We start from the raw sequence: 13979 nt of genomic DNA, 5'->3' as shown, positions 1-13979 counted from the left end.
CATTTATACTAAACCATGAATAACAATACCTCAATATAAATTAAAGACTGCCACTCAATTTATTTAAATATATGAAAAAATCAAAAAAATCAAAAAAATCGAAAAAAACAAAAAAATCATGATTTTTTTATAAAAAAATCAAGTGATTTAATCACATGATTTAATCATTTTGATTTAATCATTGCCAACCCTGGTCTAGACACAAGACATACTACTGTCATGTCACAGTGAATTATGCAGCCAACTTGTTAGAAGATGCAACCTCTAGGTGAAGGGTTTCGTTATGCTCACCCTAGGGTGAGGTTATGCTCACCACAGGTCATGGGTCGGGTCACGGGAGCAGGTCACACTCACCCCACTAACCTTGGGTCCCACTCATCCCAAATCGTTATGTGGGTCACACTCACCTCGGGTCGTCGCGTGGATCCCCTTACCCCAGGTCCCACTCACCCCGGGTCATCAGGCAGGTCCCACTCTCCCCACTCACCAGAGCAGGTCCCACTCACCCCGGGTCATCTGACAGGTCCCACTCACCTCGGGTCATCAGGCAGGTCCCACTCATCCCGGGTCATCAGACAGGTCCCACTCACCCCGGGTCATCAGACAGGTCCCACTCACCTCGGGTCATCAGGCAGGTCCCACTCACCCCGGGTCATCAGGCAGGTCCCACTCACCCCGGGTCACCAGACAGGTCCCACTCACCCCGGGTCATCAGGCAGGTCCCACTCACCCCGGGTCATCGGGCAGGTCCCACTCACCCCGGGTCATCGGGCAGGTCCCACTCACCCCACTCACCAGAGCAGGTCCGACTCACCTCTCTCATTGGGACAGGGCCCACTCACCCCACTCACCACGACAGGTCCTACTCACCCCGGGTCATCAGGCAGGTCTCACTCACCCCGGGTCACCAGACAGGTCCCACTCACCCCGGGTCGTCAGGCGGGTCGAACTGCAGGATCCAGTCCACCGCCGGGACGTCCCAGCCCCGCGCGGCGATGTCGGTGCAGAGCAGCGCAGCCGCCGCCGCGCCGCAGAACTGACGGAACACGCGACTGCGCTCAGCCTGCGCCTTCTTGCCCTGCACAATGATACGGTCTGTTCACACGGTCTGTACTTAATGTGTACAGTACAAGCAGGGTCTGTACTTAATGTGTACAGTACAAGCAGGGTCTGTACTTAATGTGTACAGTACAAGCAGGGTCTGTACTTAATGTGTACAGTACAAGCAGGGTCTGTACTTAATGTGTACAGTACAAGCAGGGTCTGTACTTAATGTGTACAGTACAAGCAGGGTCTGTACTTAATGTGTACAGTACAAGCAGGGTCTGTACTTAATGTGTACAGTACAAGCAGGGTCTGTACTTAATGTGTACAGTACAAGCAGGGTCTGTACTTAATGTGTACAGTACAAGCAGGGTCTGTACTTAATGTGTACAGTACAAGCAGGGTCTGTACTTAATGTGTACAGTACAAGCAGGGTCTGTACTTAATGTGTACAGTACAAGCAGGGTCTGTACTTAATGTGTACAGTACAAGCAGGGTCTGTACTTAATGTGTACAGTACAAGCAGGGTCTGTACTTAATGTGTACAGTACAAGCAGGGTCTGTACTTAATGTGTACAGTACAAGCAGGGTCTGTACTTAATGTGTACAGTACAAGCAGGGTCTGTACTTAATGTGTACAGTACAAGCAGGGTCTGTACTTAATGTGTACAGTACAAGCAGGGTCTGTACTTAATGTGTACAGTACAAGCAGGGTCTGTACTTAATGTGTACAGTACAAGCAGGGTCTGTACTTAATGTGTACAGTACAAGCAGGGTCTGTACTTAATGTGTACAGTACAAGCAGGGTCTGTACTTAATGTGTACAGTACAAGCAGGGTCTGTACTTAATGTGTACAGTACAAGCAGGGTCTGTACTTAATGTGTACAGTACAAGCAGGGTCTGTACTTAATGTGTACAGTACAAGCAGGGTCTGTACTTAATGTGTACAGTACAAGCAGGGTCTGTACTTAATGTGTACAGTACAAGCAGGGTCTGTACTTAATGTGTACAGTACAAGCAGGGTCTGTACTTAATGTGTACAGTACAAGCAGGGTCTGTACTTAATGTGTACAGTACAAGCAGGGTCTGTACTTAATGTGTACAGTACAAGCAGGGTCTGTACTTAATGTGTACAGTACAAGCAGGGTCTGTACTTAATGTGTACAGTACAAGCAGGGTCTGTACTTAATGTGTACAGTACAAGCAGGGTCTGTACTTAATGTGTACAGTACAAGCAGGGTCTGTACTTAATGTGTACAGTACAAGCAGGGTCTGTACTTAATGTGTACAGTACAAGCAGGGTCTGTACTTAATGTGTACAGTACAAGCAGGGTCTGTACTTAATGTGTACAGTACAAGCAGGGTCTGTACTTAATGTGTACAGTACAAGCAGGGTCTGTACTTAATGTGTACAGTACAAGCAGGGTCTGTACTTAATGTGTACAGTACAAGCAGGGTCTGTACTTAATGTGTACAGTACAAGCAGGGTCTGTACTTAATGTGTANGGTGGTCCATCACTTACACTGCTGCAGGTGGTGGTCCATCACTTACACTGCTGCAGGTGGTGGTCCATCACTTACACTGCTGCAGGTGGTGGTCCATCACTTACACTGCTGCAGGTGGTCCACCGTGAGAGCGTCCTTTTTGCCAGTCAAGTCGAGCTCCTCAAAGTCCGCCTTCAGGGCCTCCTTCGCCAGGGAGTTGCTGCGCGGCGTCTTCGTTGCACTGAACATCAACGTCTGCCGCTCTTCTAATGGATAATATGAGAAATAAAATTAAGAATTTAATAAATAAATTTAATAAATTAAGAATAAATAAAGTCCTAGCACAAATTAACCTAATTAATAACCTGAGCACAAAGAATAACCTAATATGTGAAAGATCAGGGAAGAATAAAAATTTATTTGTCATTTAAAATTTTAAAAAGTTACCGAGAAAACTAATTCCGTGGCCAGGAAGAGGTTATTGTGAAGTACAAAATGAACAGAAATAGACGCTGCCGTGAGTTGACTTCAACATATCCGCGATGTTGGAGATATTAGAAGGAAATTAGGAAAACAAATATTGAAATTTGTTGGTAACTCACTTGGAAGTCGTAGAAGGATGTCCATCATGGCCTGCGAAAGGGGGAGTTGTAAAACAATTACTATAGTTTGCTGGGGCCATACTTTCAAAACTCGATAAGTGAACGTAAGTACTTACGCTCTATTTTCTTGTCTATGATTGGTGGATTTTGCTTGAAAGGCCGTCAATGATTGGCTGATGAACTTACGATCTCTTAACTTTTTTGAAAGTATGGGCCCTGATAACTAACTTGGCAGTCGTTTGGAGATATTTGAAGGAAATTAGGAAAACAATTATTACAATTTGCTGGTAACTAACTTGGCAGTCGTAGAAGGATGTCCATCATGGCCTCCCTGAAGGGGGAGTCGAGGATCTGGTCCACCTCGTCCATGATGAAGCAGACGAGACGCGCCAGGCTCAGCCTGCGGGTCTTCTTTATGTGACTTAAGACGCGCCCCGGGGTGCCTACTAGTATGGTGCAGCCTGTACAGACACCAGCATCATCATTACACGCCGTCATCAACACAGGCCGTCATCATTACAGGCATCATCAATACAGGCCGTCGTCAACACAGGCCATCATCAACACAGGCCATCATCAACACAGACCATCATCAACACAGACATCATCAATGCATAACATAACACTACTCAAAACCTGCCCTGTGGTGTCCACCAGGATGGTGCAACCTGCGCACCATCATCATCAACCTCACCGAATCACACCATTTGGACCACGCCTTAACTAAAATAAATTCTAAATAAATTCACAAATTTGCAATAATCTCATTGAAAACATTTTGGAGACCAGCTTCATCATCCGTTGAAAATATAAATAAAACAAGTAAAATCAATTAACAAATTAAATTTACACCGAATATAGTAAAACCAGAATGGTGAAACAAATGAGTGCAGTGACAACAACTCTTCAAGCAACAATTTAAAAGATAACAAAAAACGTGATGTTAAGACAGGGTTTTAGTTGAAACATATGCAGTAATTTCAAGAGAGCTGTGGTGGTGCAGTGGTGAGAGACTCAGTCTCTCGCACCCAGCTCCCGGGTTCTCAGTCTCTCGCACCCAGCTCCCGGGTTCTCTGTCTCTCGCACCCAGCTCCCAGGTTCTCAGTCTCTTCCAGCTCCTGGGTTCTCAGTCTCTCGCACCCAGCTCCCGGGTTCTCTGTCTCTCGCACCCAGCTCCTGGGTTCTCAGTCTCTCGCACCCAGCTCCTGTGATGGACCCAGTGATGGTCGTAGAACTACCAGTGGCACCGAGTGCCCTGAAAAACTGACCATCACCTCCCCTCCCTAGTCGCCACTACCAGGGTGGGCAATTACAACAACAACAACAACAATAATTTCAAGAGGGTTAAATCCGGAACACTGAAAGTAAAACTCTAGTGTTGCCTCAAATTTATAAACCCTACTTCACTAAAAATTTAAATTATGTAATATTTTATGCGGTACCATTTTTTATTATCTAATCACAAGTACCTCTAGCCAGCATGAGTATCTCCTGTATGCGGTCAGTACCCCCCATAACCACCCCGCAGGTGAGGGGGGGGTAATGACTCATCAGCTCCTGCAGGACGCTGTGTGTCTGTAGCGCCAACTCCCGCGTGGGGGTTAGGATAAGTACCCCTGTACCTGTGCAAAATATTATAGTTAGATTCTCAATACAATTAACAATACAATAATATAAATACAGTAATCAATACAATAATATACAGTAATATTTTCAATACAATAATCAATACAAGAATATATACCTATATAATAATTCAAAGTTGAGGGGTTATAGGAAAATGACAAAAAGGTATGAACTCAAAGTTATTGGGGAAATTACTCCAAAGTTCAGGTGTTATAGACTAATTTAACAGGTAATGAATAATTTCATTACCTTAAAGTTATAGAGGAGAGAGGATAAAGTTTAGGAGTCGCAGCAGTGGCCACAAAACTACCCTAACAAAATTTTGAGTTGGTAGCGACCCTGAATTAGGAACCGCCTAGGACTTGGACCGCACGTATAAATAGCTTCTCTATGTCCGCCTCGGCTCAGGGTTCGAAAGGCGCCTCTGGGCAGCTTGCTAGCTCGGTATGACTCGGCTCAGCCTACTCTTCTCATACTATGAGGCGACTATCAAGTCAGAAAGGAGATTCTGACCAAAAAATGATTACGATCGGATGGCCAAGCAGACCCTGAATGACTGCACCGAGTGTAAAATTATTCGGCCGAACCCAAGGCTGTTCCCGAAATTCATTAGGGTGGGCTTGTCACACTCAAGTTATAGCGTTTTCATATTTAATGATGTAGAAAAGTATTTTCAATACTTTAATGTGGTCATACATATTATAACTAAAATTTCTGTGTAAAAATAAGTTTACTGAGGCATATAAAATTAGAGCGAATGGTTAACAACTTTTTGGAAGCCACAGGGTGAATTTGAGTCTCACTCATCACTCACCATGACTCGGCTTGAAGTTAAGTCTCACTCACCATGACTCGGCTTGAAGTTAAGTCTCACTCATCACTCACCATGACTTGGCTTGAAGTTAAGTCTCACTCATCACTCACCATGACTCGGCTTGAAGTTAAGTCTCACTCACCATGACTCGGCTTGAAGTTAAGTCTCACTCATCACTCACCATGACTCGGCTTGAAGTTAAGTCTCACTCATCACTCACCATGACTCGGCTTGAAGTTAAGTCTCACTCATCACTCACCATGACTCGGCTTGAAGTTAAGTCTCACTCATCACTCACCATGACTTGGCTTGAAGTTAAGTCTCACTCACCATGACTGGGCTTGAAGTTAAGTCTCACGAGTCTCTCCAGGGCAGGTATAAGGAAGGCAAGTGTCTTGCCAGAACCTGTCTTGGCCGTGGCTCGCAAGTCTCGGCCTTCTAGCAGCAGAGGAATAGCTTTCATCTGCACATGATGCAGCATAAATAGAGACAAAAACAATTGATCTAATTTGCCAACACCTTTATAACAATCTATTGAAGTGAGATTCTGGTTCAAACATTTATTTCAAAAACTTCTCAATACCGGTAAATTCTGTCATTGAGAGCCTGTTCAGGAAATAAACTTTAATAACTTGAAATTAAATTAATCCATTATATAAAGAAAATATTACCTATGTGAAATTATCAAATTAATAAAAATAATTAATCAATTAATAAAACTGAATTTACTGCACAGCAGTAATATTGTACATTTAATGCTCACAGAATGAACAAATTTTAGACTTCACTGCAATCAAGTAAGCAGTTTAAACAGAAATAGAGAATGAAATACTGCTAGATTTTTCTTATAAATGGTCTTTATGCATTAAATATGTTATTTATCAATGTCTTACCTGAACTTCAGTCATGTTTTTGAAGCCAAGACTTTGGATGGCTTTCATTGTCTGGCTAGAAACAAGCGGCTTCAAGCTCTTAAATTTGGTTGAAATAACAGGCTCCATTTTATCAGCTGAAAAAGGTAAAAATATTAAATTTTCAAAAAGTAACAGATAAAGGAGTTTTTCTTTACAAAGTCATTAATTGTCTCTCCTGCTGCTGGAAGGCTTGGCTTCTGAGATGTTTTCTGCAGCCAAAAGTGGAAACAATTTCATAAGTAAACTACTTCAGACTTTGACTTTCCCCATAAAACAGACCAAAGCTGGCAGCTGGACTCAGGCATAACTGAATTAAATTAGCCACAAGAAAATTGTATTGGGCATTTGATTTTTGAATAAAAGATACATGAGTAATGAATTTGATGTGAATAATTTCAATCACTGACAATCAAAAATAAAAAGCTACTTTAAAATGTGCTGACAAAACATAAAATATATACCATCTGATTTATCACCTGAGCAGAGGTTGGACTCAAAAAGCAGGTCAGCTTCATTGATGTTGTCATTGGAACCAGTTAAGTTATCCTCACACAGTTGTTTTTCCTTCTTCTTTCTCTTCAAATTTTTGGTTGAAACGTCATGATCAAATTGGCTGCCATTTTCAGCTGATGAGCATGAATTATCCTTTTTCTTATTCTTGCATCTTTCTTTTTTATGGGATTCATCAAGATTTTGCTCTAATCCAGATATTAATGTTTCCTCCGCTAACATGCTACTTCTTTCAAATTTATTTTTTGATTCTTCTTCTTCAGATTTGCATTCATTATTTATCAATTCTTCATTCAACAGTTCACGTTTCATTTTCTTCTTTTTTTCCCTGGGTGTTTCATGGTTTTCAAGCGCACAAGCCTCATTTGTCAGGTCATCTGTTGACATTTCCTTTCTATTTTTCTTCTTTTTATGCAAATTAGGTTGTGCAGGTTTACATACTTCTTCTTTTAATTCATTTGTCGTAAGATTATTTTTCTTCTTCTTCTTGGGTGAAATATCACACAATGAGTATTTTCTTTTCCTTGTTTTAGAATGATCAGTAGCACCAGAAATTTTTTCTTCTGTTTCCATTCTTACAAAGGGATTTTAGACAAAATTCAAGCACAAAATTCTCCAAAATCTGCAACAGTTTAACAAAATTTTAATACAATTTGCTGCTCATGGAATTGGTTCAACAAAGAATTGTGTTGTAGCACACACACAAAGACTAAGGTAGAATTCTAGGAATGGTGGTTCATATATTCAAGATTAATCCAAGCAGATATATACTGTCAAACTGGATAATAAGATAAGGGACTGGCTGGGTAAATCAGGACAGTTCTGCATCATGGCGCATAAATGTTATAGCAGCACAACTAATTGAAATATGCAAGACTAAAAATAGTAACATAAACTTCTACATTTTTCCTATCTATCTAGCATAAAGAAAGTTAAAAAACCATACATCTACTAGCTCTAAAAATCCCTGAAAAAAAATGTTAAATAATCATTATTTCGGAAAGGTACTTCTGGTAAGGCAAGCACAGGAAACATCAACCTTTAGGGACGTGACTAGAACTTTCCCTCCATTTCGAGAACAATCAGATTCCTACCAGATTAATTATCTCTTACCTAAACGTTAACAAAAGTTCACTATCAGGCTACGAGATTCCAATTGTATCAAAAATTTGTCACATTGGAGCCGCAAATTTCAGAAATAAGTAGAAAAATTCCAATCCTGTAGTTAAGTCAGATAAGCCATAATGTATCTAGGGTATTAGCCTTAGGTATGTAGTACAAAAAATATTTGCCATATTAAAATATTTTGTTAAAAAATTTGCAGACAGGTATTAGCTTTAAAACTTTATTGGCAGACAGAGTTTGCATACCTCAAGCCAAAACAAAATGGCAGCCATTTCCGCCAGATGGGGCATTAAGGGACACAGACACCCAAGGAAAATTGCCAAATAGGGATACTAGTGCTATAGGACACCTAGAAGTAGAAGTAGAAGTCTAAAATTCTTAAGGGGAGTGTCCGGGGTGAAATTTATCTTGGCTATTTACAGACGGATCACTCTGAAATTTGGTACACATATGTAAAACAGAAATCTATGACTTTTTTTGTTCCTGTGAATTTAAAAAAAAAAAGAAACATGAAATTTTTAGAAAACGGCCAAAAAAGGGGGTACCGTAGAAATCTATCTCCTCCCAGGATTTTCAAGGTACAAGATTGAGACACATATCATTTGATGCATAAAGACCATATCTAAAAGTTGTAGATGGCATTTTTTGAAATTCTCATTTTTGTGGGTGTGAGGGTATTTTTCGTAAATTTTTTTATTTTACCTCCCCACACCCCCTTTTTTGCAGAATAAAATCCAAACTATAACAAAATTGCAAAAATGCCTTCTATACTTTCTAGATTTTTTTTGCGAACCGAATGGTACATGGCTCATTGATGTAGCTTCAAAACTCTAGGAGGAGATAGGTTTGCAGTGACAATAAGTTAACTTTTCAGTAGGGCCCGACAAAGTCACACACGCCTCAAAAAAGACATTGAAGGGTGCAAGGTTGCAAGACTAGACGATATTGGAGCTCAATTCATGTCAAGGATGGTGCGAATGATGGCACGAGAACCAACCCATATGACTGCAGGCAGATAACTGAAGCACAGCGTGTTCAGACTAGCTATTCAAGTGTGCTACCATACCGGTAATTTAAGCCTATCTTAAATGTTAAGAACTCCACCACCCCTAACCCTTTCGCGATCTGTTGTGAACGCATAAATCAATGTACAGAGATGGTTTTGGTACCAATAGATGCGTCAGAATGTACCATTAGATGCTTTAAGAAGAGTATAAAAACTGAAAAAGTCAAAATTTACGATTTTGACCCAGACGCTTCCGTAAAACAAATTTACAGTAAAACCTACTAACCTAGGTTAGCAAAGGCTCCAGACTCCAGTTAACAAAAAAAATTTATCTCCTGTCTCACTAATCTCCGCAAAAAATTCACTTACTAAAAAATTATTATCAGTTATCACAAAATGGTGCATAGAATGTCATAGACAGAACTGCGCATCAGCACCAGGCAGCAGGCAACATATAATGAAAGGTAATTAGGGTAAACGCAGTATATTCCTACACATTAAGGACATAGCCATATATGAATGGCTATAAAAAAATCTCCCTATGCGCAACTCGAGTTCTGTTTTCTTTATGTCACTCTCAAAACACCGCACTACGCACCAGCAACAATGAAACGTCACAAACTGTTGACATATTTATTTAAAAGCCTTCAGAATGCAAACCTACCAAATCCATATATTCCGATGCTGTGTGTGACTAAATTTGACATTTTGTGAGACTAAATACGGCCGTTCTTCAAACTCTACTAATTTGTAATTCCAACCCTCTTGTGTTCGAATTCGGATTGCTGTGTGAGCTGTATTGGAATATGACACAGCTCAGAATTAGAACACTATGATTATTGAACACTACTTAATTAGGCTTTTAATTAAGAACTATTAAGCTTTTAATCAAGAAAATTTTAATTTTTGCAAATTTGCACACAGCTTGGAACGAGCTGTGTGTGTCTAATTCCAAGCTGTGTTGGAATTAGTTTGTATGTGTCTAAAACCAGGGTCGGCAATGATTAAATCAAAATGATTAAATCATGTGATTAAATCCCTTGATTTTTTTTATAAAAAATCATGATTTTTTTATTTTTTTGATTATTTTTTGATTTTTTTGATTTTTTCACATAATTAAATATATTGAGTGGCAGTCTGTAATTTATATTGAGGTATTGTTATTCATGGTTTAGTATAAATGTACTATGAATGACAAATTGGTATATAAACTTGTTGCCTTTAGTGTGTATTAGGTTCCAATAAATTGAATGTTTTTGGTACAGAGGCATCAAGTGTGCAATACATTGTACATAGCTAGCAGCTTAGCTAATTCTTATAAGGCTATAAGTAGTCTTTAACTTTTTGACTATTTGTTATATATTGATTACAATATACAATTTAAATGTGTTAGCTAGCTTATACAGGGTGGGGCAGAACTGATTGAACAGTTTTGTAAAGAGTAATGGAGGTACATAAAGAAGAAAATTTATTTTCCTCAAGATTAGCATAACATACCATTTAAAATACTTATGTTTTGAAAACAATATCAGGAAGATGGGGTTTGTTAGCTGCATCACACTGTTGGAGTCGTTCTCGGAAGTTTTCTACAGCACGTTCATACATATGGCAAGGTATGGCCATAACCTCTGCTACAATAATCCATTCCCTTAGCTGTGGTAGGGTGTGAGGGCAACTTCTAAACTTCTCTTTTAGATGTCCCCAAAGAAAGAAATCGCAAATGCTCAGATCGGGTGACCTCGCAAGCCACTGTAAATTGCCCCTCAGAGTCTGGGAACATGCGTTTCAAAACATTGAGTGACATTCGGGTTGTGTGAGCTGTAGCCCCATCCTGCTGAAACCCCATGTCTCCCAATGCTTCATTTTAAACAATGTTTTCCATCATGGGCTGCAAGAAATTTTGCAACATTGCAGCATAGCGATTGGAATTCACTGTTAGGGTTACTCCCTCCTCCGAGAACGACTCCAACAGTGTGTTGCAGCTAACGGCCCTCATCTTCCAGATATTGTTTTCAAAACATAAGTATTCTAAATAGTTTGTTATGCTAACCTCTAGGATAATAAACTTCCTTCTTTATGTACCTCCATTACTCTTTTATTTTACCTCAAAACTGCTCAATTGGCTCTGCCCCACCCTGTATATTGGAGAGGTTGAGATTGTATTGACCTTTTAGGCAATTAAAAAGATTTTCCACCCTAATACGAGTATTCTAATTGAAATATTTAATTTCAATCTTTAAATATATGAATTTAAAACTAGAAACAAAACAATTACAATTATAAGACTATTTATAAAATAATTAAATGCAGTGAATGGATATAAAATATTTGAATTGTGCACATGTTTATTTCAAACAGTGTTAGCTTTTCTCATAACTCAAGTCTCATTTCAAGTTGTATGAGGTTTGTTTGGTTATCGTTCAGTTTATGTTTAGTATTGGTCTGAATTATATGGGAACAGTGCAGTCAGTCAATCGGTCACTACTAGTCAGTGTATATAGAGGGTAGAGTCTGGTAGATTTATAGGACATAAAACTGGCAGATCTATTGATAGCGCTGTGCACTGTGCTATCAGCTACCTATCTGTTATGTGACTCTTCAGTGTTTAGAAGATCTGCATTCCTGAAGTGTTTTTGTATATTGAAGCCAGTTAAATGGTCAATATTTAGCTCATTACCTTGCTCCATACAAACTTTACAAAGCTAATGAATAGACTTTTCAATAATCATTTACCCAAAAATCCCTAAGTGGTAAACAATACCTTGGCCTGTTGGCCAATGGCCATTATTGAAGGCAATAAGTGCCTTTTTTACCACGTTTTTCTTAGCTCGCTTTTGTGTCTGTGATGATCAAATCTTGCAATCAATATTTCACCAACTTTCCCGCTAGCTAGCGCTCTGAAACTTTTAGGGAAGCTCAGCTACCGATAACAATACAATAATCAATAATTTGTTGCACGATCCCAGGCGTATTTATTACCGAACCTTTCTTTATTACAGCCACGCACCCAGATAAATACGGGAACAACAATGTATCCCCTCGAATACAATTTTCTACAGAACTTACAGAAAAGAACTTTCTTTTGTGCATTTGCGTGGCCAACTGAAATGAAATGAATATTATGTAGGATGGCTGACCTTTGTGCACTAGTTATGAACTCTAAAGGAACTCACAAGCAGGGGCTGGGAACCTTTAATGCACATCATCCTCGAGAGGATATTCGTATTTAGACTGCGTATATCGATGATACGTTTCGTATCATCAATATGTACGTTGAGTCAAGTAAATTGGCTCGCAACAACGTTTTTCATGTGTAGCAACTGACTAAAAAGGAGAAAATAAAATACTTAAAAAACTAAAAAGTAGAAAATAAAATGTATAAAAAAAATTTTTAAAGGCCACATTTTTCATGTGGACTCAAAAGTAGAAAATAATTTTTCGGCAGCTACTGATCTCTGTTTGCTTTCATTCTCTTGGTCTTTTGTATTTCAGTTAAAATATTTTACAACATCTAAAACGAAAAACGTGAGGCGCATATGTACTTAATTGTTTGGTGATTACTTATGAATATGATGAATATGATGGTTCATTGAACATTTGATAAGTGTATTGCTGATATAATTCAAAATAGTGGTTGAATTCAAAATTGAAATTAAGGCAGGCCTAAATGGAGATGCGCCTCACGTTTTTCGTTTTAGATGTAAATTAGCCATCCATTATGATCCATATACTGTTATTGTCAGTAGGCTGATTGCAACATAAAAAATGACACTTCAAAAAGACAAAAAAGATAAAAAAATAAAAAAAAATCATGAAAAAATAAAATAAATCATTGATTTTTTATTTTTTTTTTATTAAAAAAAAAAACAAAAAATCGCCAACCCTGTCTAAAACCGTCTCTTAACTTAATCATCTATTAATTTATTTACCACTTGAAATCAGCAAATACAAGTACCTATACTTAAAGAGTTCCTAATATATTCACAGACTTATTTAAAAGTCTCAAACCATAAATACTCTTTCTACACAAACAGTTTATCACTATTTGGTACGGGTAGAGCAAGGTCTACTATCAAGTATCAACTTAGACACGTTTTTTGATGTTCTCACTGGGTGACGTGCACTGTCTCTCTTTGGATCTTAACATTTTCCTGCCAGACGGCCCACTTATTGCCCAAACACTAGGTCTGTGCCCAGCCCAGACCTAGTGTTTAGGCAATAGCATGGCGCGCAATACTGGCAATAGTACGACGTAACTTAGTCAGTATTTCAACCATCACATGATCACCGAATGCGTGGAACTAAGACAAACCTTAATATAAAGGAAAAACAATGCCTAACCTAAACTCTAAAGTGTCCTAAACAGGCTGGCTAAACCTAAACAATGATTTATTTCTCCAAAAAATTATGATGGTTGTCACTCGACACTCAGGCTGAGTCGGCGTAAGCTTAGCCAGGTCACGGTTACAGATAGGCCCGAGATAGCTAAGAAATATTAGGCTGCGTGCCCGTTGACCCCATCGTCGGTTGAACTATTAATAACATAATTCAATTCACGATAAGCTTTAACCCCAAGAAAGAAGCACTGAAACAAAATGTTAGGTAACAATGTTATTCTCCTTTGAAACAAATCAGAATTAGGGAATGTAATTTGCACATCGACACCGTACAGCGTACACGTGCTTGAGTGACTTGACGACGCTTCCACAGCCAGACAGTATCTTTTTTTTTATAGTTGGGGTTAAGACTTGTGGCAACAAATGCGCCCACCAGCCTGTTCTCTGTCAGAAAGAAAAAGCAAAGCAGCAGACTCGAAGCTCTGCTAGACTAGGATGCTGCCTCCAACACACTA

At 39.2% G+C, this 13979-nt stretch overlaps 1 protein-coding gene across 1 annotated transcript in view; it reads right to left on the bottom strand.

Moving 5' to 3' along the window:
• LOC108680422 (ATP-dependent RNA helicase HAS1) overlaps positions 1 to 7741 on the bottom strand; it is a 12023-nt gene extending 4282 nt beyond the window's left edge. The window contains exons 1-7 of the mRNA XM_018169234.2: positions 6948 to 7741; positions 6466 to 6581; positions 5903 to 6035; positions 4602 to 4754; positions 3429 to 3593; positions 2656 to 2796; positions 927 to 1095 (exon numbers count right to left, since the gene is read on the bottom strand). Coding sequence (XP_018024723.1) covers positions 927 to 1095; positions 2656 to 2796; positions 3429 to 3593; positions 4602 to 4754; positions 5903 to 6035; positions 6466 to 6581; positions 6948 to 7569 — 1499 coding nt within the window. The 5' untranslated portion in view covers positions 7570 to 7741. The remainder of the gene's footprint in view (positions 1 to 926; positions 1096 to 2655; positions 2797 to 3428; positions 3594 to 4601; positions 4755 to 5902; positions 6036 to 6465; positions 6582 to 6947) is intronic.
• Between the last annotated feature and the right edge of the window lie 6238 nt (positions 7742 to 13979).

Source organism: Hyalella azteca, unplaced genomic scaffold, assembly GCF_000764305.2.
Source record: "Hyalella azteca isolate HAZT.00-mixed unplaced genomic scaffold, Hazt_2.0.2 contig12207, whole genome shotgun sequence".
Taxonomy (NCBI): Eukaryota; Metazoa; Arthropoda; class Malacostraca; order Amphipoda; family Hyalellidae; genus Hyalella; species Hyalella azteca.
The sequence above is the reverse complement of the archived record's forward strand: the minus strand, read 5'-3'. Positions and strand labels throughout refer to the sequence as shown.